General features: G+C 41.0%; 1 protein-coding gene across 1 annotated transcript; it reads left to right on the top strand.

Annotated features, from left to right (window-relative positions):
• The first annotated feature begins 1713 nt into the window (after positions 1-1713).
• On the top strand, positions 1714-27439 carry SLC26A4 (solute carrier family 26 member 4). Its single transcript, XM_051638480.1, has 20 exons — positions 1714-1868; positions 2195-2334; positions 4485-4595; positions 6158-6348; positions 6828-6992; positions 9169-9321; positions 9432-9514; positions 10469-10616; positions 12981-13094; positions 13864-13941; positions 14145-14240; positions 16542-16648; positions 17975-18044; positions 18373-18465; positions 18576-18671; positions 19756-19986; positions 21218-21272; positions 21602-21747; positions 22905-22988; positions 24506-27439. The coding sequence occupies exons 1-20, from the start codon at positions 1714-1716 to the stop codon at positions 24527-24529; spliced, it is 2340 nt and encodes a 779-aa protein (XP_051494440.1). The 3' UTR covers positions 24530-27439.
• The last annotated feature ends 548 nt before the right edge of the window (positions 27440-27987 follow it).

Here is a 27987-nt window from a genome sequence, read left to right as displayed (position 1 = left end):
CTGCATTTCGTGCTACTCCGTTTTTCTCAGGAGTGGATTCTAACTCAGTAGATCGCTCAGTTTTGATACCAGCTCAGGTTTCTCTATGTGCTTTAGTATATGTGTAACTAAATCAAGCTCCTCTTCTGTTTTCCAACACTAATTCCATTTCCCTGTAATACCATCTGCTAGCAAAACAATCTTTCCCACTCCAGAGTGAATAGTATTTACTTAAGACCACTTTCCTTAAAACACAGCATCCTACCACTAGATGTGAACAGTCAGCTTCTGCTCAGTACACTGCCATGCTTACGAACTTCTGCAAAACCTTGAGAGTCTGTTTAGGAAGCTGGTTGTTTTGCTGGCAGATACAACTTTTCTGAGATCAAAGCATTTCAGCATTTACCCAGACATTTCTTATAGTACAGCATCAGGGAAAGCCTGTTGCAGAATTAGAAAGCCTGAACTGTGTTACACTACAGAACATACTCTCAGCAAGTAGCTTCTTTCCAGTTTAGCAATGTTGGCTTCAACATGCCTGAAACTAGGACTATGCTGAGACGCTTTGAAACCAAGGCCATCAAGAATATCCACACCTGAGTAGTTCACTGCACAAATATTTTGCTTGATGCAGTACCTCAGTGCATGCCCTCAGCATCTCTTTGGTGTTAGCTGAAACATTGGCACTGGCTCTGATTTCAAAATGTCTCCTGAGGTGAGTAGGACACATGCTTCACTTCACTCCCACAGGATCTTGGCTATGTTATCCTCCATGTAGCCAGCAGTACTCGGTGAGCGGGGTTGATTTTTTTTCAGCCCTAGTTTTATCCCTAATCCGAAATTACAGCAGGGTTGCCAAGGAGCTCATTCCCTCTGACTCTCCTCGGAGAAGCTAGGAGCTGCAGCCCCGGGCTGCCTTCTGTCATTTCAGGTGTCACACGACGAGCCTGCGAGCTCCAAAACGCTTCTCCTTTCTGCCGAGGCAGCTGGGTGAGCCCAGGGACGGTTTGGAGGGCAGATACAGTTTATTAGGAGCTTGTATCTCTGCATGGAGCCGATTCCCAAAGCTCGGATCATGGGATGCAGCAGAGCTTGCGGGCCAGGCAGTGCCTGGAGCGATTAGTCCTATCTTGTCACCTCAGGCAAGCACGTCGCAGGCAGGTGGCTGCAGCTTGGGAAGGGGGACGAGACCGCCCAGCTGCCGGTGGGGCTGGTGTGCGTGCGGGCAGCCCCGCTCCAAACGCCGGGCAGGAATTCCCGCCGGCAACGGCGCTTGTCCCTGGCTGCACCAGGACGGGATGCCCGCGGGGACGGCTTTGAAGTGCAGCCCCCGCCCCGAGGGGACGGGAGGTGCGGGGCGGGGGGAGGCCGGGGCCGCCGCCGGGCTGGGAGGGTCGCTCCGGGGAGCCAAGGGCAGGGCTTGCGAGGAGGTTCCCGGGGCTGGAGGGGGAGGGCGGACGGAGGCGTCGCCCTGGCCGGCCCTGAGCCGGGTCCGTCTGTTTCACCGTAAATAAAGCGCCCGGCCGCGCGCGGCCGTATAAATGCGGCTGCGGAGCGGGAGAGCGGCCGGGGGCGCGGGCGGAGCCGTCGAGCGGCCGGGACGGCTGCGGGGTCCGGCCTGACCGCCCGTTCAGGACGCGGACAGCGCTGCCCGGCGGGCTGGGCCTCGCCCGGGCTGCGGGCGGCGGGAGCGGCGGGGCGGGCCCTGCCCGCTGCCCTCTGCCTGCGGGGGCCATGGCCGCGGGCGGGCGGGCGGAGGAGCCGCTGGCGGAGCTGAGCCGCTACCTGGTGGCGCGGCCCATCTACAGCGAGGCGGGCTTCCAGGAGGAGAACGAGCGGCGGCCGGTGCTGCCGCCCACGCTCCGCGAGCGGGCGCAGGCGGCCTGCAGGTGGGTGCGGGGCCGGGGGGTCCCCGGGCCCGGGGGGAGGCGGCGGTGCGGGGGGACGCCGGGGACCCGCACCCGGTCACCCAGCCACGCTCCTCTGTCGCTAGAGCCATCTTCGCTTCCCTGCATGTCGAAGCGGCTGGACGCGCTGCCCGCAGGACGGAGCGCTTCTGACACCAGCGCCCGCCCCGTCCCTGCCCGGGACACCCGCCGTGCCGGGCTCTGCCCCGTGCAACGGGCATCGCCCCAGCGTTCGGTCAGCTCGGGGGTGCTGCGGGGCTTTCCAGTTGCAGCCCGCCGCAGTATGTCCATCACCTGTTTTCATGCAGATGTTCAAGAAAAAGGGCCTTTCAGATTACCAAGTCCTTTCTGCCCATCCTGGAGTGGCTGCCCAACTACCGGGTGAAGGAGTGGCTGGTCAGCGACATCATCTCGGGCGTCAGCACCGGCCTCGTCGCCACCTTGCAAGGTAAAGCCAGGCGCGGCAGCCCTCCCTTCCCCAGGACCTTTCCATGAGGGAGCCAGCTGGACACAGCCGTGTTGTGTAGATGGAATTACAAATCTGAGACTTGTTATTTAATACTAGATATTAGGTGTTATTTTCCAACAAATAATTGATGGGCTTAATTTATTCTTCTTTTTCTCTGCTTGCCTGGAAGATTTAAATTCCCTTTGATGTGCCATCAAGATGTATTTCACTTCTTTCAAGCCTTTTACTTGAAGTGTATTCATTCTGATATTTAAAATTTTAATAGATCAAATAGGGCATGTGGACTTAATTCTCTTTCTTGCTTACCTGAACCTGTAGCTCTCCTGCAGCTGCTTAAAAAAATCTAGTTATTGCCCCAAAGTAATGCAAACTTGCTATCAACTCTCCTTTAAAATGTGGCCTGTAAAATTGTTCAGGTGTCTGCAGAAAACAACCTCCAAGGAGGCTGTGTGTTCGTAGTAAAACAAATTATAAACTTGATGGATACTAACAGCACATGGCTTGCAATATTTTTTCCTTATTCCATTTTTTAGGAAAGCATGCAGTAGATGAACAAACAGAAAAGTGGCAGACATTAGCAGAAATTAATAAAGTAAGCTAGTTAAGTAAGACTTAAAAGGCAGAACCATTCTGATCAGGTCCACTTTCAAAGACCAGATTAGCTATAAACCTGACGTGATCCAGCACATTTGTTTCATCTCCGTAGTGTTCTTACCCCATAATCCCAATTTTTCAGGCCTGGAGGAGCTAGCTGTGTCAACCCCACATTTTCCCTCAATAGAAATTAAGCGTTTACACGAGGGGGCAGAGAACAGGGGAACAGGGAAGGCAGTTTACGCATTCCTAATTAGCCACAAGTATTCCCTGCTGTCTGTTTCCTTGGATCATGCTAGAGAGGCAGACTGGCAGAAAAAAAAACAAAACAAAACAAAAAAACCCAAGCATTACAAACCTCTGCCCCAGGCAGAGGGTGACCTGAGCAATACCAAAGAGATTTTCAACAGCCCCATAGAGACTCTGTGTCAAGAGCTGAAAGATCTCTGATGAAGGTAGTGCCACAGTTAAGGGACTGTCCTGCCTTTTGAAAATTAACCAGGCTAGACTGGCTTTTCACACGACTTATAGCAGCTATTACACTCTTATTATAGCCTTCTCATTTATTTTTTTACTGCAGGGCCTGATTTTCTCATAATTAGATTCCACTAGTAAAACTGATTTCTGAAATACACTGTCTGGTCTCCCACCTTTGTATTGAAAAAAACAACAACCAAATTAGCGAAAATCTAAACCTAGCTGTAATTAAAAAAATAAAATAAATAAATCTGATATTCTAAATCACGAAATGTGGGGAAAACTGGCTAAGAGGTTTGCCAATAAAGAGGTTTCTGGGATCTTGAGGTCCCAAAAGTTCCTAACTCCTAGTAATCATGTGTGTTGCTTGCAGTCCTCCCAACAGTCACATCAGTATTACCAGGACTTCAATTGTTTTGAACTCTGATGGGTTTTTGTGGAATCTTTGGAAGAGAATACTGCACTCTGCAGTGGGAACTAACCAGGATATGATACTGAAGGCAACTTTTTTTTCATCATTTGTTGGATTTGATGGTTTGCACAGGTGTACAAAGGAAGATGATGCTAAGGATCAAAATTCTCAAATATTTGTGGTCTACTTTTGGTATTGAAGTTTATAATCTGGTACTGAAAATTGTAGCCTGATTTTAAAAAGGGCTGAACATACTGAAACGTATTTGTAGTGCAGTAATTCAGAGTCTGTGCTTGAGATTTCTGGCAATTACTAGAACACTTCACGTATCCCTCTCTCAAGGGGCAGACCATTCACTCTTGGAACAGTGTTCTCCCACTTAAACTTCACATCTGAGCCTATGTTTTGTCCTGCCTATACAAATATGAGAACATCTCTCAGTACTTTTTCATCAAACTACCAGCATGGGATATACAACCATTTACAGTCTGAGACTCACATATGTACTTGCAACTGATTTACAGACAAAACACGTTCTAAATTGTATCTGGGCAAAAGGAGTAAATCTTCTGAAAGTCTGTTCTAGACAAGATAGTAGTTTGTTGAGAGATTTTAAATCTGACATTTTGATTATGTATCATTTCAGGTCTGGCATATGCTTTGCTGGTTGCAGTTCCTGTTGGATACGGTCTCTATTCTGCCTTTTTTCCCATCCTGACATATTTTTTCCTGGGAACATCAAGGCACATCTCAGTTGGTAACTGCATGTGTTCCAGTTACAGTGAATGATCTATGACAAAATGTTAATTCTTACTGTGAACCTTCATTTTCATACAAGATCACTTATTTCTGAACCAAACTGGTTGTGTTGAATTTTAATATTGTTGGGTTTGGGGGACTTAAGGCTTATTTGTTCTCTGTACAGGCAATTGTGCATGCTAGCTAACTTCAGCTGTGCTCATGCATGCTTTTTGCTTGCATTTATGTTAAAGTTTCAATCCTGTCTTTCGCTACACTCTGTGCAAGAAATTACAAGATCAAGGCCTCAGTAGGCAGTATGAACAGACATTTTGTCTATCAGCTAAAGCTCAAGATGGCTAAAACAGAGCTCTTAGTCTTCTCTACAAGCCTTCCTTGCTGCATCCTTTTTTGATCACTGTGGACAATATCATCTTCTTGCCTGTCATGGAGACCCAGAACCTGTGTGTCCACTCCAGCCTCGCTCTAGGTCCTCACACCAAGGCTATGGGTAAACTTTGTTGATTCTTTCTGAATGCTTTCTTTAAAATATGGGGTCTGTTTCCTGTCAGTTCTCTTGTTTAATATTCATGTTACAGCTTGGTCACTGAAGTTTCTTTTTCCTCATTCTAACAAAATAGTCATTCCTTGTTCATATCTACTAAGAATAGACTGTTTTCCCCTCCCAAAGCTTGGGCGTGATGCTACATTTTTCCATCAGCTTTCTTCTCCACAGTGTCAAATACTTCTGTATGTTCTCTCCACTTCATTAACCTCTTCCTACCCTAATTATAAGCTCACATTTGCTGTCCAGGTCTGAATTGTCACCTCTACTCATGCTGACATTCCTGTTTTCTAGATTATCAAATGCTCCATTTTATGCTTTCTCCAAGATTCTTATTCATGAGGTATCTGTAAAATTAACTTACCCTTTTTTGATACATTTAATGATGTTTTCCTTTTCTGCATAATTTTAGTAAATAACCACATAACAAATGTTATAACTTTTGGATTGTGTGTTTCTGACACAATGATAACTTCTCTCTCTGTATCTTGCCCAAAGTTAGTTTCAGTCATCTTTAGCCAGTATACGACCACTCTACTGTGAAAAGATGTGGTCCTGCCCCTTGGTGCATGGTTCTGCCACCACCCTGTTGTTGGAATTCCTGACAATGCAGCTATGTGTGAATCTGGATCAACTGAAAACTCACCGTGACAAAAAAAATAATAAAAAAAGAAAATTGAATAAATCTTGCTTTCAGTTGCATCAAGAATCTTTTCCTTGGTTGTGGTGCTGACAGAAGGGAGACGGTTGGAAGATGTTGCCTCTTCTGGCCTTGATACAGACCTAAATTGGCTTCAAAGCATGAAACTGCACCTGTATGTACAACTTATTTAAGGATGTATTGTATCTTTGTGTCATGTTAGCAGTGCCTGGGGCTCCTGGCTCCCTAATACTACTAATGTAGCCCAGTTAAGGTATTACATGGATTTTTCTGATTTAAATATTGCTTGTCTAGTCTGGTAAATGCTTCTTTTTGATGCCTATTAAACTTCACTGTGTTCTGTTTCTCATTACAGGTCCATTCCCTGTAGTAAGTTTGATGGTGGGATCTGTTGTATTGAGCATGGCCCCTGATGATAACTTTCTCATAGATGGCAGTAATGCTACAGGGACTAATGGTACTGGGACACTGATAGACACTGAAGCCAGAGATGCACAGAGAGTTCTGATTGCTAGTACACTCACATTTCTGGTTGGAATTTTACAGGTAAAGCAGTTGGCTTGAAGACACAAGGTTGATATTGTTTTAATTTTAATGGGAAAACGTATGGCATGGAAATATCTACTAAGGCAGTAAGAAATTTTCCTCTAGTAAAACACAAAAGTGATGGAAAGCAGTCTCAAACTCTGAAGAGCTCTTTTGGGGATTGTTTTTCTTGTCCTGGCACAGTCTGTGGCAGCATGACTGGGAGTGCAGACAACAGAATAGTCCTGTGATTGCAGACCAAGAGACCTGCATGAAACTGAGTGCCAATGGTGCATATCCTGGAGCATCCTTTCACACATTTCTTCAGATCTCCTTTATTTCCTTGGACAGCATGATATTAAGCTACACTAGGCTGCAGTGGGGGAAGATGGTCATAAGACTGTAGCAACAAATAGAAAAGAACTAAGCATAAGAAATCACTAAATGAAAGTGTAGCTTTTTGTTGTTTAGCAAGCTGTTATTCTTCATGATTTTTCCAGGTAGTATTTGGAGTCCTTCAGATTGGTTTCATTGTGCGATACCTTGCAGATCCACTAGTTGGGGGATTCACAACTGCAGCTGCTTTTCAAGTGCTTGTGTCACAATTGAAAATAGTCCTAAATGTTTCAACTAAAAACTATAATGGTGTTCTTTCTATAATATATGTAAGTATGCCCTTCTAATATGTTTTGGTTTTATGCCAGAATTTTTATATGACTGTATATCTTCTGCTTCCTTTTTCATACAGCAATGGTTCATATATATGGTGGTAAGTATAGAGCATTCATTTAGTTCTCTCATAAAGATTTGCAGCTATTCATTTGTAGCTGTTGGGCTGTAAGTAGCTGCTTTCCTGGTTACCCAGCCCATGGAAGTCTAATTGTCTTATTGAAGTCTTTCAGACAGAGCAGTTTTTCACATAAAGTTTTAATGTAACTATCCAGCAAAACACTCCTTCCCTAGGCTGTAATTTCTGGAGACTACTTTCTGTCCCACCCTTTGATTTCTGGCTTATTGTGAAGGATGTTTCCTCATTTCTTACCAGTGTCAGGTCATATCCCAAAGCTGACTGGTCCCAAGCCTCTTTACTCTTAAATCAGTAGGCCATTCTGGTAGAGGGCTTTGTTCTCCATTCCACACTGTAGCCATACTTAGAATATCTAAAGAAAGATGTGGATTCCCACTCTGCAGCCAGGTACCTACTGGTTAGCTAAAGTGAGGTTAAATGTTGCAGTCTCAGCTTCATTTATTGATCTTCTAGAAAGTGATCAAATGGAGAAATGTCCTGGCCAGATTACAGAAACACTGAATTCCTGGAGGTATCACATTACAGAACAGCCTCCTTACCGAGGAAAATTATGAGAATTTTTACTGACTTTAGCATGAAACTATTCAGGGTCATAGTGTTTTAGGTCTTCCGTAACACTGTACATTAGAAGAACAGATTTGTAAAAGAGGCTGTTAAAAAAAAAAAAAAGTATTTACAGATTCTACATGCCAGTTCAGGCAACCAAACATCTAGATCAGTCAAAATAGGATGAATATAACTATGAACAGCAAGGTAAAATGTAGAAAAAAAAATCTGGAGGACTGATTTAAAAAGAAAAAAAGTATTGTATTATGACACTTTTCAGAAGAGATGCAAACTCCCTCAGAACAAGGAAAATTAGATGAGACAAAATGCTATCTAATAGACCTTAGAGCTGACCAACAGGGTGATGGACTTGTTAATCCAGCAGGTTTTTTTTTTCCTATTTCTATTTTTTGTTTATTGAAGGGTGGTATCTTTAGTAGAAAGTATTTTTGAAAAGCAGTTACATGGTTCTTCCAGCCCCTGAAAGCCTGAGAAGAATTCTGACTTCTTAGGTTAAAGCTCAAAGCTTCTGTGTTCTCACAGGTGAGCCAAGTCAATGTGTTTGCAGATGTGTGTAGAGCAGAGAAATTGTGATTTCTGGTCTGCTCAACCAGTGACTTGCTGTGTAGGCTTCAGCAAGTTTTGGACTTGCTTCAGAAGTGGTATTTAACAAACTGCAACACCAAGCATCTGGCCCCTTTTCTACCAGATCTATCTGTTAAAGCTGCGTCACTGTGTTTTCTTGGGGACACAGAGCAAGTGAGAATTACCCTGATGCCTAGGAGGAGGACAGAGGAGGATTTGTAGCTTTTGTAGAGAAGGGAGCTGCCTTTCGCAGCCCAGCTGTGAGAGTCCTCCAGCCTGAGACTGAACTCCGCAGGGATGGTTAGTGCACCATAAGGTGAGGTTTAGTGGCTGCTTTTCTCAAGGGTAGGATTCTCCACAGCTTGGCAGGACCCATGTGTTCATACTCATGCTCTAGCTGCCAACAATGGAAACAGGAAACTTAACACACAGACCCTATGTACTGGGCATATAGTGAACCAGAGTTGTCCCCGTGAGGCTGCTAGCCCACGGGGAAATAGAAGTAGAAATATAATAGAAATATGAGGATAAAAAAATGAGGATCTCCCTTGCTATTTGGACAAAGGGACAAAGTGAAGAAGCTGTAGATCTTCCCTTCCTTGCTCTGAGAACAAGTAGGGGTTTAGCTCGTCTTCTTTAGTATTAATTTCCTAAAAATCAGGAAGCAGAAACCCCCTGTGTGGACAATTCTTGCAGTTTTGCTTTTTCAGTTCAGTTCACCATTAAATCCATTAACTGATTCTTGCACCTTGACGGTACGTTACCCTCAGGCTCCTCCAGGCCAGAACAAAGAAGTAACTCAGCCTCCTCCCAAACCCCACACATCTGGATTTTCTTGTGCCTATTTTCACATCCTTCAAGTCAACAGGGTTATGTTTTATGTTGTAATTTTTATTTTTCAGACTCTTACTGAAACATTTGAAAAAATTGGTACCACCAACATTGCAGATCTTATTGCTGGGCTCCTCACCATTTTTGTCTGTATGGTAGTTAAAGAAATAAACGATCGGTTCAAACACAAGATACCTATCCCTATACCAATAGAAGTTATCATGGTAAGCAAAGGAGCCTAACAAAAACTGCTAATAGTTAAAATAGATGGGGCTACCTACAGGAAGACAAGAACCCTTTTCAAGTATTAAAACTGTTTCTTATTTTATTACAGACAATAGTAGCCACTGGCATTTCATATGCTGCTGACTTGGAAAAAAAATACAATGCAGGCATTGTTAAGAGCATTCCAAGAGGGTGAGTGCCTTTGTTTTCTGCGAAATAGGTAGTATTTTAATTGGCTAAAAATCACAGTGGTAAGAGAAATATAAAAGAGATATTCAGAACTGTAACCTGAGTTTAGAACTCAGAGCTGGAGATTTCCTGATTTTACTTCTGGCTCTGTTGCTAACGCCAGCTAAATATGTTCCCTAGCTTTTCTTCATCTGTAAAATGGACTTAGGAACATCTTCCTGATTCACAGAGTTCATCTGAGGATGAAGTGCTTCCTGTTCAGGTAGTGAATATATGACTATGGAAAACATAAAAAATTTAAAAAATAAAAAGGATAATTAAGAACGACCTTCTGCATAGATTTAGTTTCTGCAGACCTGAATTATCCCACTGTGGTTCATATTCATGTCACTACGGTTATCCCAATCAATCTTGTCGATTCCATAGTCACAGGAGCAAGGATGTTGAGGATTACACTGGTAGAGACTTTCACTTGAAAGATTCAGAGCACTTCACAGTAGTAACCTTCACATTCCATTTGGTATTCAGGGCTTGATTAATTAGAATTTGTGGAAACACAGTAGGGGATGAAATGTTTTTGAGATCTGAAGAAGTATGTTAACAATAATATGAAGTGTCATTAACATATTTATGTAATTCTTCATATTATTCAATACATCCTTTATTCAATGCTTCAAAAAATGTACTTTTTCACTTTGCTATCATAAGGCCAAATCTCAGTCATGCTGAAAACAATGGGAGCTTTGTTGCTGACTAATAGCATCAGGATTTGGGCTATGGTGAGCAGATAAGCGTGTTCTGTATGTCAATGGGCTGTTTCCACCTTTTTATTAACTTGAAACATTACACTTCGTATTATAAGCAACCTGTATGCCTCTGCCTCAAGCTCCTTGACAATTCTAGTAAGAACAGAATTTGATCAAAATTGATAACACTAACGTATTTTCTAAATGCTAGATTTTTGCCTCCCGAACCTCCAGATGTGAGCCTGTTTTCCCAGATGATAGCAGCCTCCTTTTCCATTGCTATTGTTGCTTATGCTATTGCTGTATCTGTGGGGAAAGTATATGCAACCAAGTATGACTATGCTATTGATGGAAACCAGGTATGTATAAACAAACGTTTACAAGTTCCGTAGCCAACTGAAAGAAACATCATTCACACACATTTTTCAGACCAAAACTGAAGTCTGACAGGGGAAATTATTTCAAATATTGAAGGAAAAAAAAAAAAAAGCTGAAATGGCCATATAATACCTGACAGATTTACCACCTAGAGATGAGCTAGATGTGTTCTATGTTCAATATGGGCTTTTCATACTAATTAATTCCTTCTGTATTGTTTTAGTGACTGCAGTAATTCTGTAAAGATAATTCAGCACTGTTTAGGGCAGTTTTCTGGTGATGTCGAGTTGATATGGCCAGCGTTAGGAATCTGCTTTCCATTTCTACTTTTAAGGTGCATTTTGAGGTGTGTTGCTAGGTGGGAGGAAGACAATGTCAAGCTAAGAAGCTGCTCCAGACAGCTTTATTTAGGCTTAGTCTACATGTAGGATTTGTATCAGTTGAACTTTTCAGTCACAGCACAATTTTATTCCTACAGAATAAATTATTGTGCTTCTCAGCATGACACCAGTTACATTCATGTAAATTTATTTGTACCTGTATAGCTGTCCTGCAGCTTGTTAAAAGCAAGTGCCTACCTGCACACAAACATACTTGAGTAACTCTGCACCAAATGGCTGAACTGTTTTAAGCATTAGTTTTTAAAGGGACATAGCTAGAATGTGACGTGAGCTATATGCACTGGCAAGCTCTTAGAGGATTCCTGCAGTTGTCCAGTGTTTTCACCAGGGATTGTGTGGCTTGCCCATGGGCGTGGGAGAAAAATGTCAGAAAGCTTCCTTGTCCTGCATCTGTGCTAATTTTGAATTTTATCCTTCGAACATGTGAGAAAATACACTCACTACAATAAATAGATAAGCTGACCACTCTGTTTAATGAGTCCTTCTTTGTTTTAGTGTTAATGAATTACCTGAAGTTTGATTTTGGAAACACTGTTTTGCAATATGTAACAAAATTATACCTCTGAACATCCTGGTCACTTTGCAATATGCAAAGTTCGTCTCTGGTAACCCTTTGATTTAAAATTGCCTAAAATAGATTGCCTTTCAGTTTAATAAATCTGAATGAATAATACACATTCCTGGAAGTGCTGTGCTGATGTGCTTCAGGGATACTAATTAAATATAGTAGTAGTAGAATTACTGTCTTTAAAAGTGAAGTGCCTTCCTTTCAATACTATGCTATGTATTTTACACATGCAGCCATGAGTGATGTGCAAATTGTTTACTTGAACTGCAGAAGTGAAAACAACATCATTAAAGCAGGTAGTAAAACAATTTGGAAGGATGGGTCAATGCTATTATCTGTTAGTGTTTATCTCATCTGCGTAGGTTCAGAGATTATTAAGACCTAAGAGCACTAGGAACTACACTTCCAACATTTCCTTCCAGAGTATGGCTGTTAAACAGGAAAAGATATGAATCATCTAGGTCTGTTCTGCTAAGGAAGGTGACTTTAAAATCCTGTTCTTGTAGTTGGAGCCTAATGAAAAACTTACAGGAAATTTCATTTTTGAGAAAAGAAGGGAGAGAGTCAAAATAAAATCTCAAATTATATTTTAAAAAATTTGCAGTGAGTGGAAAGCTCTTGTGACTGTGTCAGCTTGATGTAAACAATGTTCCTGTCAATTATATGGGGTTCAGGCAGCTCCCAAATGCCTCATTTCCCAGCAGAGGAATGACCCAGATCCCAGGACATAAAGCTCCCAGGGTCCTTGTCACTTGAGCTGAACAACCAGCATCAGTAGGCGCCAGCATCTGTGACCCTGGGGCAAATGTATGAGAACACTGCCTGGGACTCAGCGTGAGTTCATTGGGATGTTCAGAGTGAAAAACTTCTGGCTCAACAAACTAGAAGTTTTCAGTGAAACTGTGTTTTATTGCTAAGTTCCTGATTAGTTCTACTTATAATACAATGCTTTGCATTAATTAAAGGCTTGTCTAAACTCAGACTGTTTTTCTGATTAAAATTATTTGTTTAGCTGCTGCCGCTTGGATGTTAAATTTATACTAGTCTGCTTCTTGATGCAATTACACCAGTGTAATTGTTAGAAATGTTAGGTTTGAGAACATTGATGGAAATGAGCTTTAAATGACTTTATACAAAGACAAGTGTGTCAATGTTAGGGAGAGTGTACCAACTTCATTGTATTGATTTTCAAACATAGGTAGTTACACTGGCACAAGGAGAATTTGCGTAAACATTTAACAGCTATTGCTAATCCAAACTCCTCTCAATATATTGTGCTACCTACTTTATAAACTACTGCAGAAGCTGTTCTCATTCTCCATTACAAAATTGTCATCAAAGATCTGTATTTACAGCATCATCCAATTATCTTTCAGGAGTTTATTGCCTTTGGGTTCAGCAACATTTTTTCAGGTGCCTTTTCATCTTTTGTTGCAACTACTGCTCTTTCACGAACTGCAGTCCAAGAAAGTACAGGTGGAAAGACTCAGGTAATCACTTCTTCTTACCAGTACTGTGCATGGCTAAATTTAATCTCATATAGGCACAGATTTCCCAGTGGGATGAAAATAGCTCTATTGTGTTGCTGGCATGTGGAAAGGCACAGGTATCTTGGCTAGTAGCTTGTGCTCTGGTGGGGAATAATTTTTGTACCTCTGCCAGAAGAGGGAAGTTGAGTTTTACACAGCACGAGTTACCTTAGGGGTCAGAAATCCTTCAAGCCTAATTCCCCAAATTTTCATTCCCAATCAGTGGACCGAGTTTATCCCAGTAGGAATTCAGGATGAGGGAGGGAATCCACTCACAGCTCCCTGTGAGGCATTTAAGCTCCTGTGTGCTGGCCTGAGCAGCCCTGGCATACGCTCTTCATCATCTGCCCATGTTCCATCCTTCTCACATGGAGTTTGCTCCTCTGTTTTACAGTGCTACAGCTTTGCACTTTTTAACAGTGGAGAATACAGGTTACCCAGTAGCCCCTTTTCTTGCTGTCACACAGCCTTTCTTCTGTCAGTGTTGTTCTATAAACCCTCCAAGAGCTGCTACCTTGTGTGCAGTTGTTTACACCACCTGCTTAATTGAGCTTTCTCTGTGTTAGCTGAGTAATGATTGCCATGTACACCTGAACACAATGGCATTTTGGCAGGCCTCTCTTGTTCCTAAAGAAATGTGCAGCTACTTGTACACTTTTCTTTGTAATCCTGGACATGTAGGATAAAGTCTTAATATGTTCATTTCCTATAAACACTCTGTTCTTCACAGGTTGCTGGTATAATCTCAGCTGGCATTGTTCTGATTTCCATTGTTGCCCTGGGGAAATTGCTAGAGCCCTTACAAAAGGTACCGTACGTGTCCTCTGCAGCACAGCCACCAGCACCAATCAGACCCAAATGCTCAACTTTGATGGACAGGATTAATAGCCCTCTTTAAACTATGATGACTGATATCACACAAGACCCCGATTTCTTGTGTATAACGTTGAGCACTATCTCAATATGCATCTTTGCTTCTGAATAACACTTTTTTGTCATCTTTCTTCACAGTCTGTGTTGGCAGCTGTAGTCATAGCTAACTTGAAAGGGATGTTCATGCAAGTGCTTGATGTTCCCCGTCTGTGGAGACAGAATAAAGTGGATGCTGTAAGTAAACCTATTTTTTTCTTTTCTCTTGGATGGCATTAAAAGGCAAAAAGAAAACCAGGCAAAAACATTCAAGTTTCTCTTAACTACCACATAAACAGCATTTTGTAGACATCAGAAGACTTTTCTGTGTGTCCTCAAAATGCACGTGCCATGAGGTCAGTTAAAGTTTCCCTGGTTTAGAGTTTTACAGAGTATTTTGTTTATCTTCTTTATTCCCTATACCCCACAGTAAGGGTGCCAATCCAGGTATTCTTGTGCAGTGATGACTCCATAGCAATTACTGTAGTTTACAGCAATCCTGTGCTGAGATGACTTGAAAATCAGAATAAAGATGGCCTGTTGCCACCTTTACCATTCTGCTTTTATCTTTTGCAGTTTAAATGGGTCAAAAAGCTGACATTTTCTTAATTCATGTACACATAGTTATGTTGTGACCACATTATCATCCCATTTGCCTGGATAATCTCAGGTAGTCCTCAGAAAATATGTTCTCTTGTTGCAGCAAGATTAATCCAAGCTGTAATGTTGATTAATTTGGCATGCTAAGGGGTATATCATAGAACCACAGAATCATAGAATATCTTGGGTTGGAAGGAACGTCTAAAGGTCACCTAGGCCAAACCCCCTACAATAAGCAGGGACGTCTCCAAATGAAACAGATTGCTCAGAGCCCCATCAAGCCTGACCTTGAATGTCTCCAGGGATGGGGCCTCCACCGCCTCTCTAGGCAACCTGTTTCAGTGATCCACCACCCTCATATTAAAGGACTTTTTCCTTATGTCCAAGCTAAATCTACCCTCTTTTATCTTAAAACCATTACCCCTTGTCCTGTGATTACATGCCCTCGTGAACAGGTCTTCCCCAGCCTTCTTACAGGCCTCTTTCATGTATTAGGAGGTCTCTATAAGGTCCCCCTGGAGCCTTCTGTTCTTCAGGCTGAACAACCCCAACTCCTTCAGCCTGTCTTCATAGGAGAGGTGCTCCAGCCCTCTGATTATTTTCATGTCCCTCCTCTGGACATGCTCCAACAGGTCCACATCCTTCTTGTATTGGGGGCTCCAGAGCTAGACACAGCACTCCAGGTGAGGTCTCACCAGGGCAGAGCAGAGGGGCAGAATCACCTCTCTTGACCTGCTGGCCACACTTCTTTTGATGCAGCCCAGGATGCAGTTGGCCTTCTGGGCTGCAACTGCACATTGGTGGCTCATGTCCAGCTTTTGATCCACTGGTACCCCAAGGTCTTTTTCCACAGGGCTGCTCTCTAGCATCTCTTCTCCCAGCCTGTATTCCTATCTCTGGCTGCCCTGGCCCAGGTGCAGGACCCTGCACTTGGCCTTGTTGAACTTTATGAGGTTCACCTGGGCCCACTTCTCCAGCTTGTCCAAGTCCCTCCAGATGGGATCTCATCCCTCTGGCATGTTGACTGCACCACCCACCTTGGCATCATGAACAGGCTTTTCTTTGGAACTATGATAACCCTATCTCAGGGTACTTGCTCACATGTCCCACTGTGATTTCTGTGGAATAGACCTTCAGTGTGGCTGTTAGGGCAGGAGAAGATTGCATGGAAAGTATTTCCTCCATGCAGTCCTTACTAGGTATTGATTTTACAGTGCCAGTACTTGCCTTAGGTAGATCTGAAATTTTTGGGTCAATAATTTCCTAGTCCTTTCTAGGTAAAAGATCCCACTGACTTCAGTGAGAAGTGCTGAGCACTCAGCTTTTTGTGTGATTGGGTCAACTGGGTGTTCTGCCTGGGCAGTGATGTAGAGAGGAACTGAGGAGCCCACTTCAACTGTTCTGCCTGAATATTTAGTGGAGACTTTTGAGACTGCCATTAACCTGTTAATATGAAATACCTCCCTTTGGAACAGTTTTGATTCTTAGATATCACTGAGGAGCCCCCTTCTCTCTCTCCATGTTTGCAGATGAGGTGTCTTGCAGTATTTTACAGCTTGGGAAAAACTATTTCCAGCTTCTAAAGAAAGATTAACAAAGATCGTCACCATCAGAAAGACTAAAATGCAATGGTTAACTGCATCCCCTTTAATTTCACCAAAGTAACTGGATCGTTGAAAAATACTGTCATGTTAAAAAATCTTACTTTCTAAAAAGCTAACTATGCCTAAGAAGCATCTTGGAGGAAGAGGAAGGCTTTTGTATGGAAGTCAGCTAGTTGTCAGTGTGCTATGATCATCTCCAAAATTAATTTTTTTCTACTACTCATATTGTCCTTTAGCATAACCAGGAGTAATATGCAATATTTAAGAGACTTTACATTTGTTATTTCCTCTCCAGATGATCTGGGTTTTTACATGTATAGCATCCATCATTCTGGGACTGGATTTGGGATTACTTGCTGGCCTTTTGTTTGGATTGCTGACAGTTGTGCTGAGGGTTCAGTTGTAAGTAACACAGGATTAGAAATAATTGTTAGTCTTATACCATGAAAAAGGAAGACAATATGTTGAATAGCAAGATGATTTATGGCAGAAAATCTGCTTGGGTTTACAAAAATTTGGAAGTGAAAAAAAATCTACTCTGCAACAAAACACTGTGTGTGTTCTGGCATATAATTACACTGATAAATGAGAAGCTGAATTATTTTTTATCAGTATTTATTCTATATTGTGTTGGCTGCTCTGGTGGGGCTTAGCCATTTATGCACCCACATAGTTGAGTTCTGAAAAGGGACAGGAACATTCCAGATCAAATATAAAAAGATGTAGGAATGGCTTCTGTAATTAATTGATCATTAAAGTAACTCTTAGTATGTACATGTACTACAGTACGTTGCAGATGCCAATAACTTTTTCACTTACTGCTTATACAAGACTGAGTGAAGCCTGTGAAAGAAGAGGAAGCATGAGAATAAGACAAACTTTTGTGCTGATGGCTGATTTGTTACTACTCAAAGAATATATTGTAGTGGAATCGTGAGAAAAGGTGGCTCTACAGAATCTTCTGCGGTCATCTTGTTGTTTTTCATTGATGTTTTTTTCTGAAAATACAATATTACTAATTTCCTTTAGCCTGGAGTCCAGAAAGTATGGCTACTAGTGATTGCAAAAGATAGTTGCACCATAAGCAAAAGCACAACAATAAAGCCTTGCAAAAGTTTCTACAGGACAGTAGATTATAAAAAATGAAAAAATATTCCCAAATTCAGCTCAGATTTGTGAAAGAAAAATATAAAAGGGAGGTGAGGCTTTACAAACTTCAAAACAATTTGCTTCAACTGTTAAAAATATATCTGGAGACTGCATTTTTTTTTGTTTTTGTTATTGACAAAAATTTAAAGGGTTGACCAGAAAGTTTTAAGTGATCAGAATAGAATGTAAATGTATTGTTTCAGGTGATTTGAAATGGAAAAAGTTATCAGTAAAAAAATGTTTTTTTTCATTCAAACCAAACTCATCTGCTTCTAAAACATTTTTCTGGTTTGGGAAATAAACAGAACAAGTGATTAATTCAGCTCTACATAAAAACTTTGCGGCAAGTAGGCTGAGACCAAAGTACCTTGTCTTTAAGAAGGACTATTCACTACAAATCACAAAAAGACCCTTGCACAGCAACAGAAAACAAAGATAGACACTTTCCCACTGGGGCTATTAGTTTGGCAGAAGACAACCGACTACAAGAGTCTAGGATCAATTGTATGCAGTGATCCCTTCATTTCTGTGAATGCATCAGTATGATGTTTACCTCCACTGTCTTTCTGTTTCTATCAGTCCTTCATGGGGTGGCTTTGGAAACATTCCTGGCACAGACATCTACAAGAAGGTCAAGGACTACAAAAATGTGAGTCACTGCTGAATTGTTTCCTTCTAGTTTTCAGGCCAGTATAAGACAAAGTTGTACCTTGCAGATTGTGGACAACCTGAAACTGAAAATGGAGTGCTCCAAGATAACACATTTCAGCATTAAATTCTTCATCTTGATCCAGATGGTTGGCCTATATTGCATGCTGAGGCTGTAAGCTTCTAAAACCTGAATTACTTCAGGTATTAGCAAAGATAGGCTATTTTTTGTGAATTAGACATGTTGTAGAACTATTGAAACAGTTAAACTGTTTCTTATTAGTCAAAACATGGTTGCTGCTGCTTGACTTTATGTTCTTTGGCAACAGGTTATAGAACCAGAAGGTGTGAAGATTCTCAAGTTTTCAAGTCCAATTTTTTATGCTAACATTGATGGACTGAAAAGCAGCCTCAAATCCACAGTGAGTGATATGAGATAGTTTTGGATGCTTCTTAACTGTCTTTGAGATATCCTCAGATTTATATCTTGATAAAGTTAATTCATTTTGATGTCTTTATCCTTTTTCTGTAGGTGGGATTTGATGCAGTCAAGGTATATAATAAAAGACTCAAAGCACTGAGGAAGATACAAAAGCTAATCAAGAAGGGGAAATTAAAAGCTACTAAGGTAAAACATTTTTCTTTCTATTTTTTTTTTCTCAAAGGATTACTGTTAGATGTTATTTCTTTAGCCTTATTTAGGAGTTCCTCTGTCTCATATTTAAAATAAAGATGGAAAAGTGTGACTTATTACTGTGGTAGAAAGTCTGGGACCTGCAGGAGACGTAGCAGAGCAATACACCTATTGCCAAAGACACCAGAAATTCAGGCAGCTGACAATCTGTTAACAAGCGTGGAAGCAAGAGATTTCCTGACCTAACCTCTGCTCCTCACCACCTCGGAGTGTCTCTGTGCAGCAAAAATGCTGTCCCTTTTATGTGTGCATGCTTCTATTATCCAGCTTCCTGTACCAGGTGAGCTGGTAGACATAGCCTTCCACATCCTCTTTAAAGATAACAGCATATGTTCCTCTGAGTATGGAATGTACATTTCATGGTTTGATCTACATGGCTTGATGTATCAATACAACAATCAACATCTAGACTAAATACATATGTAAAAGAAGATGAGTCACTCAGTCAGTCCTTTTGAGCAGGTGATGATGGAGGTGTTCCTAGCCACTAGGGGTCATGGGTCTCTCGGTCCAGCTGCAGTTCTGGTCCAAATTCCCCACTTAGGACTTGTTACTCCATGATTTTATGGACAGTGTTCTGTGTGCTGTTACCCTTCCCTGTTCTCTGATGGGGTCATCAACACCTGGTTGGCTGGGTGCCTGGGACCTTCAGGGCTGGCAAGGAAAGAAGCAATCAGCCTGGCTCCCAGGAATCTTGAAGCTGGTAGGGAAGGGAAGCTGGTATGGAGGAAATGTTTCGTTTGTCTGCTTGGTTTACAGGACCTTCAAGGCCTGAGAATGAGGGGAAAGTGAACAAATACATGACATGCTCGGTCACAGAGAATGGCTGCTTGCCTTACAAAGTGGTGTTAGTTGTGCTAACAACAACATTACCAGGGCTCAGGAGCAGGGGGGACCAGTCACAAATATCAGTCTTGCTCATACCTGACACAGAAGTTATCACAGGGTAGTATTTCCTGTAACTCCAAAACTTTCTCTGTGGTTAAATGCTATATTCCATATTCCATCTGCACATTAGAATGGCATCATCAGTGAGCCTGGTATTAATAATGAAGCTTTTGAGACTGATGAGGAACCTGAGGACAATGAAGATCTTCAAGTTCCCACCAAAGAAGTAGAGATCCAGGTGGACTGGAATTCAGAACTCCCAGTCAAAGTAAACATCCCCAAAGTGCCCATCCACAGTCTCATTCTTGATTTTGGAGCAGTGACCTTCTTGGATATTGTAGCTGTGAGGTCAATAAAAACGGTAAGGGCATTTTTTCCTGGTGTTCCCTGAAAACAAAACTAGTCAATAGTATGTAAATGAAGAGCTGTTAGCTGAAGTTAATTTCTGAGTCTTTAGAAGTCTGTTGTTGAAAAAATCTGTAAAACTTAGAATACTGGGGTGTGCATATTTTAGGTGGGAAAAAACCCAAAATAATGCTTTAAAAGAACAATATGGTCAAGTACTCTAAAATTAGAACTGCAAAATGTGGTCCCCTTGTTTGCATATGTTATGAAATATTTTAGTTATGTATTTTCTTTTCACATGCCTCCTGCATTAATCTGGGCACAGGATGATGCTCACTCAACATAGAGGTAGTAAAATTTTTTATCTTACCATCACTTTAGTCTTTAGCCACAAGACTTATTTATTCATTCCATATTATTTAAGTTATGAAGGATGGAAGAATTATTCTTTTCTTTATAGGGTTTTCTGTGGCTAATATCAGAGAACTATGTGAACATTAATTCGTCTTCAAACATCACACATTAGATTACCAAGACTCTAGTTTACCAATGGGGATGGAATTAGCAATCACTTCTGAAAATACTGTCCTAAGAGACTTGCCTGCCACCAGGGAGCCAGGGGTAGAATCCAGACTCTCCCTTTTTAATTAACTGAAGTACAAGAATGCTGTGTGCCTTGCTTCAGCCTTCTGCCTAGTTTCAATTCAGTTCCATCTTCTGACACAAAAGAGATATGGGGTCCACAGACATGACTTTTTCCATATGGAGCTTTTTCATCCAAGTACAGGTCCATCTGGTGCACTGCATGAGGGAAAAATCCGTAAAAAAATAATTGCATGTGCCAGTGAAAGATTGTATCATATCACACATACATGGGAGTAAATAAAACTTGCTCAGTCCCCCTTGGTTCTCACTTGAAGAGACATGATTATTCATATTAAGAGAACAGAGGAGAACTTTAATAGGCAGCAAAGCATGTGTATGTGTAACATTGATAGTTCCACTTGCATAGTCAAAGACAGGCCACTTCAGCAACCAGGTACTTAACTACTGGATCTTTCAGTATAGCAAAACACAGCAGTTCCTTCATTATGATGAATAAACAAAACATACAATTTGGAATGAAGACACTCAGAAGCAAATAAAAGTGTGTGTGTACCTATAAATGACATATATATACATATATGTATTTTCTTCTTGCAGACTTTATTTATTTATGTCCTTGTTGCAAACTTTTTTTTTTTTAGATAATTAGAGAGTTTGAGAGAATTGATGTGAGAGTATACTTTGCTTCATATCAAGGTAAACATCCAAATATTTCTACTACCACTCATGCAAATAATAAAATGAAGATGAGAAGGGATGAGAAAGGGTCTCCAGATGTGTCTATGGGAGCCTTGGTTCTAATAAAAATGTGTATTAGCACACTGACAAACATGGTGGGGTGGGACACAAAGAATGGTGGGGTTTAAAGGAAACATGGAAAGTATAACTCAAGACAAAACTATGATTGATTGATTGATTGATTTCTCTGTACATTTGATTTCTGATAGTTGCAACCATGTATTTTGGCACTTATTTCTTAAATTACTTCGAATCATATAAACCTGTTATGACTTCCTTTTGTTCAGACAACCTTATATCTCAGCTGGAACGGAGTGCCTTCTTTGATGATATTGTCAGAAAAGACATATTCTTCTTGACTGTCCATGATGCTGTGCTCTACATAAAGAATCAAATGACATATCATGACAACCATGATCCCATATTTGAGAAGGTGAGGACAGCCAGTAGCACATTTCTCTACCTTCTTTCATCTCGCATTCACTCTTGCAATTTCCATTGCAGTGTGGCACATTCAAAAACTAAACATAGAGCTGTAGTACAAAAAAGTGAGTCTAGTAAATTGGTCAGCTTCTGAATATTTTGCTAGATCAAAGGAAGGGTCTGTCAACCCCCTGGGTCTTGCTAATGAAACAAACACAAGAAACAGGACATATGGAGAAAACTTCATCCTAAGACACATTTTCTAGTTTCTGACAACTGGCAGCTTAAGAACTTCCTCAGCTGGAGGTTGCATTTGGACCATTATATTCAACTGTCACCAATGGAGTTTCTTTGATGTGTCTGTCATACTCCTTTTGGAACCCTTTCATACGTTGTAGCTTGACACTATCCTGTGGAGATGGGTTCTGCAATTTTAAATGTATTATATGACAAGTGTTTCTCAGTTGCTTTAAGCCTGTTGGGTGTCTGGATTGTTAGCTGCAATGAATAATCATTCCCTACTCCCTTTGCCAACACCATTAGTAATTTCATATACCGCTGATCAAAGCTGAAGAGTCTTATTCTACTTGAGGTGTGTGTAGAAGCTGTTCTGAACTAGTGTTCATTCCTACAGCCCTTCTTTGTGCATTTTCTAGTTGTATTCTGTATTTTTTGAGACAACCAGAACACTCTCTAGTGTTTAAAGATGTGGACCCACATTAGGAAAATGGCCTTGTAATGTTCTCCTGTCTTTCCAGTCCAGTTCCTTCCCTAGCAATCACTACCACAGTATTATGAATAAATAGTATTTAAAAATAATATTAGTGATAAACAACTAGGATGAGACCCTTATTTTTTAGTATCTTTTGCACACTACTGTCTTATAGTAGAGATGAACATTGTGACAAAATTATACAGAAGCTTAGAGATAGATTCTGCTTTTATTATTTTTACAAAGCCATAACTAGTCATGAGGAAAGAGGACCAAAAGCTTTCCAACATTTAAGTTCTTCTCAGCTGAACTAAATCAACAGTTTTGTCAAGGAACAGTAAACAAGACTCTTGTAAGTTGTGAACGTTATCTTAAGGTACTTTAGAGTACTAAATCCATTTTGATGATTTGGAAAACACATAACTCATTATGTTTCTTAATTTCTTTCTGCCCAGATTTCACTCATGCAGGAGTCTAAAGAACCCATAGAATTCACAGAGACAAGCCGGCCTGATGATGAACTTGATGTTCAGGAAGAGGTATGCACTGGAATGTGTCTATGACTTAAAGAATACTGCTGCCTTTATTCCTTGGCCTGTAGCACTGCATCATGCTGTGAGAGTATGGCAGGATGAACTGAGCCTTCAACAGTTTCCTTCTTCAAAAATAAATACTCTCCCTGAGTACCTGAATGTTAGTGTTTCGTGAAGGAAGTCAGGTTTTTCTTGAGATGTAGTAGATTATATGTGCACAAGCACCTCCTGATCTCTCTTGTTTTAAGACTACTTTTGCCTTACACAGGCTTATAAATAGATCTAAACATGAGTTATGTGCCTAAAAGAAGACTTGGTAAGGCCCCTGAGTCCAAAAGTCTGGCTGCCCCCTTTTAACACAGCAGACACCTTCTTGCACAGTCTGACCATTTTGCAGGAAGCTGCAGCAAAGCAGTTGTGCTGAACATGCCTAATGTGCAACAATCAAGTCTGTTAAGTAGTACCTGAATTCACAGAATGCTGCCAGAAAATAAAGTAGCATTTACTGTTAAACAGTGCAGCACATTATGCTACTGTGGTACTAGTCAGAACTCCATTCTTAATTCCCCATCTAAAATGGGGTAGTGGCCTGGGCTTGGCCTCTCTGCTCCAGCTGCAGGAAAGGAAAGGGGCTGGAGGCATGATGTGACCCTGCTGTCTGTCATACTCTGGCAAAGTGCTGCAGCAAGGGTGCTGTGCATGTGCGATGCAAAGGTTCCTGGAGAGAACTAGGTAAGAGGAGGTTGTGGCTGGGTAGAGGTTCTCAGCATCACCCTGCACTGCAGTTTCTACCAAAGCATGAATCCCGTAGGAACAGATCAGGTCAGCTTGGAAGGCAGATTAGTAAGAGGAGAAACTGAGACCCTAAGTAAAAGCCTCTCAGACTTCATCAAGGCTTGGTAAGTAGATTGTGAGAGTTGGTGGTCCTGATTCATCCTTTCCTGTCTTGGTTGGTATGGATATTGCAAGAGAACCAAATACTATTCTTCAGCACGGATAGGGGGAGCTGCACTTTCTACTCTTCTGTAAGCCACAGTGCACGAAGGAATGAAGGATTCAAAAAACTAGAAAGACACCATGATTCTGTAACAAGCATTTGGAAATGGCAGGCCAGGCCAGAAAGACTTGAATTCTGATTTCTATTCACAGGATTGCTTAGATACTTATATTAGTGTCACTAAATAGTGACAATAAATGGTGTCAGAAAATAAGCCAGACACAAAATTATCAATCCAAGGTCAAAGAGTGTTCTGACAGGTTTCTGCCCCCCACCTTTATAGCCACACTTTGAAGATAAGAACTGATCATCTTCAGACCTGCAGGTTCCTGGCTGAATTATTTGACACAGACACGAGTCAGGGGGACTCTACCTCAGAACAGTTACTTTCTGTGTACTTTGACTGAGGCCAGGTTGAACTCGGTCATTTTAAGTTAACACATACACAAACTATTTTTCCAAGCAGTGTGTACTCAGAACTAACTGTGGTTTCTTTTTCTCCACCTTTTGAAAACCATTTCACTAGGCTATGCGCAGACTTGCTTCATGAAGATGGACGGCCGGTACTGTCCTGCCTGTGAACTCACAGCAATATTTATGCACCAGCACTATATAGGCATTTTCTGCAATGAAACCAATCTTTGCACTTGAACAAGACCCTGATTGTTTGTCTGAATGATACAGATCTCTAGAAATCTCCAAATTTTAGCTAACCCTATCCTGGAAATATTCTGGACCTTGATTCAGCAAGCACTTTCCAATATGATATATTGATTCAAAATTAAAAAAAAAAAAATTAATAATCAGAAGACAAAAAGATGAACTCAGTTTTGGGACCAGTCAGGCAGAAAGCACATGATGCTATTTTATCAGTGTGTACAGGACAAAAATGCTGCTTTGTGGTCTGCCCAGGAGAGTTGAAGAGCCCAACATTTTGGATGGCAGGCCTTTTGCTGTGTATTTGCACAATGCCTAGCAGGAGGGCAGGAGTTCTAGCTGGCCAGGACTGTGATTCTAGAATGTTGGTGTGAGCACACATGCTGACAATCCTTGAAAAACGTATTGTGACCATTTTTTTCCAAGCAATGCCTTAAATTGCTGCAGGTTGTTAGAGAACTGAAACAGGTGACAGGTGAAACAGTCACATGAACTTAAAACAGCACTGAACTACTAGAAGACTTTAAATAGGGTAAGTTTCAATAGAAAAGACCTTTGGATGTGGGCTCATTAGTTCTGTATTAATCCCATTGTAGCAAATCATGCACTGCTATTAATGACCATCCCTAAAATTAATTATACACAGATTTTTTTTGCTAGGTTACATATCTTTCATCAAGAGGCAGATCATGACATCAATTAGATTAAGGAAAACTTTACTTCCCAAGTACTTCATGGAATCTGTAGAACAGGCTGCTACTGAGTGCAAGTAAGAAAGCCAGAATGTGACCAAGTGTAGAGGTTTGTGATTTTTTAAAATGGAATATAGGAATTTATTTAGTTTAATGAATAGTTATATTTTTATATAGCATGTTTTTTTTTCTTTTAATACTCTACATCAGACTGCTGCTGTTCTTTTACATTTGACAGTCCATTATGCACAAGTGCAATAATTTTCAAAAGATAAGGGATTTGACCTGCAAAACTTTCATCCTTACTTTAGGACTATACAAAGTGGGTAAGCAGGAAATCAATGTTCCTACATTTTATGAACAAGAAATATGTTTTGATGGAAAACAGACTGCTACCTTAATTTTTTTAGCACTACATTAATTTTTTAAATTGAAAAAACCCCTGTATGGTTACAGAACAGATAATACCAAAAGTGTGTCCCTTTAAGTTTCACTATGTGGGCTAATTAGCTTCAGTATGGTCATGTATTTACCTCTCCTTATTCAATTATATCAGAAAAAAATTCCTGTATCACGCTGCACAGAGATTATTTTTGCTGCAAGTAATATTAGCAGAAAATCTTTGGTGACAAGCTAAGCACTAAACAAATTATTCTGTCCTAAGGACCTGAGTGAACTCCACCAAAATCAGTGAAAAAGATTCTGTAAACTTCAGTAAGTTGGACAGAATCTTACACAGTGGGTAACAGCACCAGACTGGCATCTTTATTCTCTAAGTAAGGCCAAATCTTCAGCCTTCATGACAGACACTGAAGTTTCTCATTTCAAATACAATACAGGCTTGAAGCTGGATGAGACTGATGTCCCAGACCAAGCCATCATGAGCACAGGTTTGTATTCACACGTCCTTTGTCTGTCAGATTGACACCTCCACCAGCTGTGGTGAGTTGTGTGTTTAAAATGAGGCTGAGCTGCACTTCCTCAGACGGAAGTATTAATAATTTCTACTTAAGACTAATGCTTGGGCTCAGGCTGGGATGTGACAATTCACACTTTTAGCACTACCTGTCCTTACTCTCTCCCCTCCCACTCCTCGGCAGCCCAAGGCAGGAGGCAGGCACTTCTTCACACATTCCTGACATAACATTCCTATCAGTCCATAGTCCAAACTCGTATTAACCTGGATGGCAGGCACTGCTGCCCGTGCACAAGGGCACAGCAGCAGGACAAGGCCAGTTACATGTTTCTCAGAAGCTGTTTTGCTTTTCTAAAGAGGGTGCACATTTTATATACAAAGTGAAATACTCTACCTGGGACTGCTGAGTGAGCTTGCAGCTAACTTTTTTATGCAGAACATATGGTATAAAAACTGATAGCAGAGGGATTTTATTTATTTTTTTTTCCTAAAGAGAACATCTGCACTGTGAAGCTTGAGTACAGGTTTTTACTTGGCAGAAATGTGGGCTTACATTATTTTTTTTTTTTCATCTTCTCCAGTTCTTGTCTATGCAGGTCTTTAGAAAAAGCAATTAAATCTTCAACAGTCTTCCCATTTTCCTTTCCAAGTATGACATTTCAGCTGGAATTAATTGTGATAAAATATGATGCAATGCACTTATTCTTGGCCTGCGTATTTCTTCCAGCCATGGTTGTATTTGTTCTTAACTGGCACAAAATGCCCAACTTTTTCTGAAAAATAGCATTTCCCATAAAGCCCACATTTATACAGAATACAAAGAGGCATGCAGATGTCATTCAAATACCTTTCTCAGTGGGTCAGGGGGTATGTGCTTCTTAATTTTTCTATCTATGTATCCATCAAAATGAAGGACTCCAAAATAATGGATTTTATAATGAAGCTAAAATTCTGTAAAACTCTGTACTAATTCAAGCATCAAGCATAAGTAATACAACTAGACATGCTTGTATTTTTTCCAGTAGAATGAAGAATATTTTTATATGCATTTTCTGTATTCTGTCTTTGCATGTCAGGTATTAATTTTTGAAGTATATTTTCAGTTTTTTACCCTTTTAAAAAGCTGCTTTTTAAAAGTAATTGTATCCATGAACTAAAAAATAAAGTTGTGTATACTGAAAATGGGCTCCATGCACCTGCATGTTTGTCTTTTCAAACTTATTTTTCTGTTAATTCTTATGATGGAGAAATAAAACATTATGGAGGGATCAGTGTTGCACTTCCCTTGGGTCTGCCTTTGGAGGAGCAATAAAGGGAAAACTTGTTCTCTCTGCCCAGTGGGAGTACGAGATGAAGCGTTAGATTAAGTGGCAGCTTTTAAATGTTAAGGCTATAAAGATACTGAGAGAGATTTGGACACAAGATCCCAATCCTGGAGGCTTTTAATGGGACAAGTCACCACTCTGAAGTGTTTGGAGTAGTTTCCCCCAGTTTAGGATTGTGGAAGGACTGCTCGAGGCCACTTTCTACCCTATGACTTAACTGTATTTATACTCCTTTCCTTTATCAGTGCTACAGAAGCACGCTATGATAAAGACTATCCCACTGAATTACACAGGACTTACAGACGTCTAACTATGGAAACTGCACACCGAACAGGCTTTTGAGACAGCGAGCTCTGTTGCCGCGAAGCTTTAGGGTGCACAGGAGGTCTGTGGTTCCAGCAAGCGGCTGTTACTTCTG

The sequence above is a fragment of the Apus apus genome, chromosome 1 (assembly GCF_020740795.1).
Source record: "Apus apus isolate bApuApu2 chromosome 1, bApuApu2.pri.cur, whole genome shotgun sequence".
NCBI classification, from domain to species: Eukaryota; Metazoa; Chordata; class Aves; order Apodiformes; family Apodidae; genus Apus; species Apus apus.
This window is presented reverse-complemented; position numbering and strand designations above follow the sequence as displayed.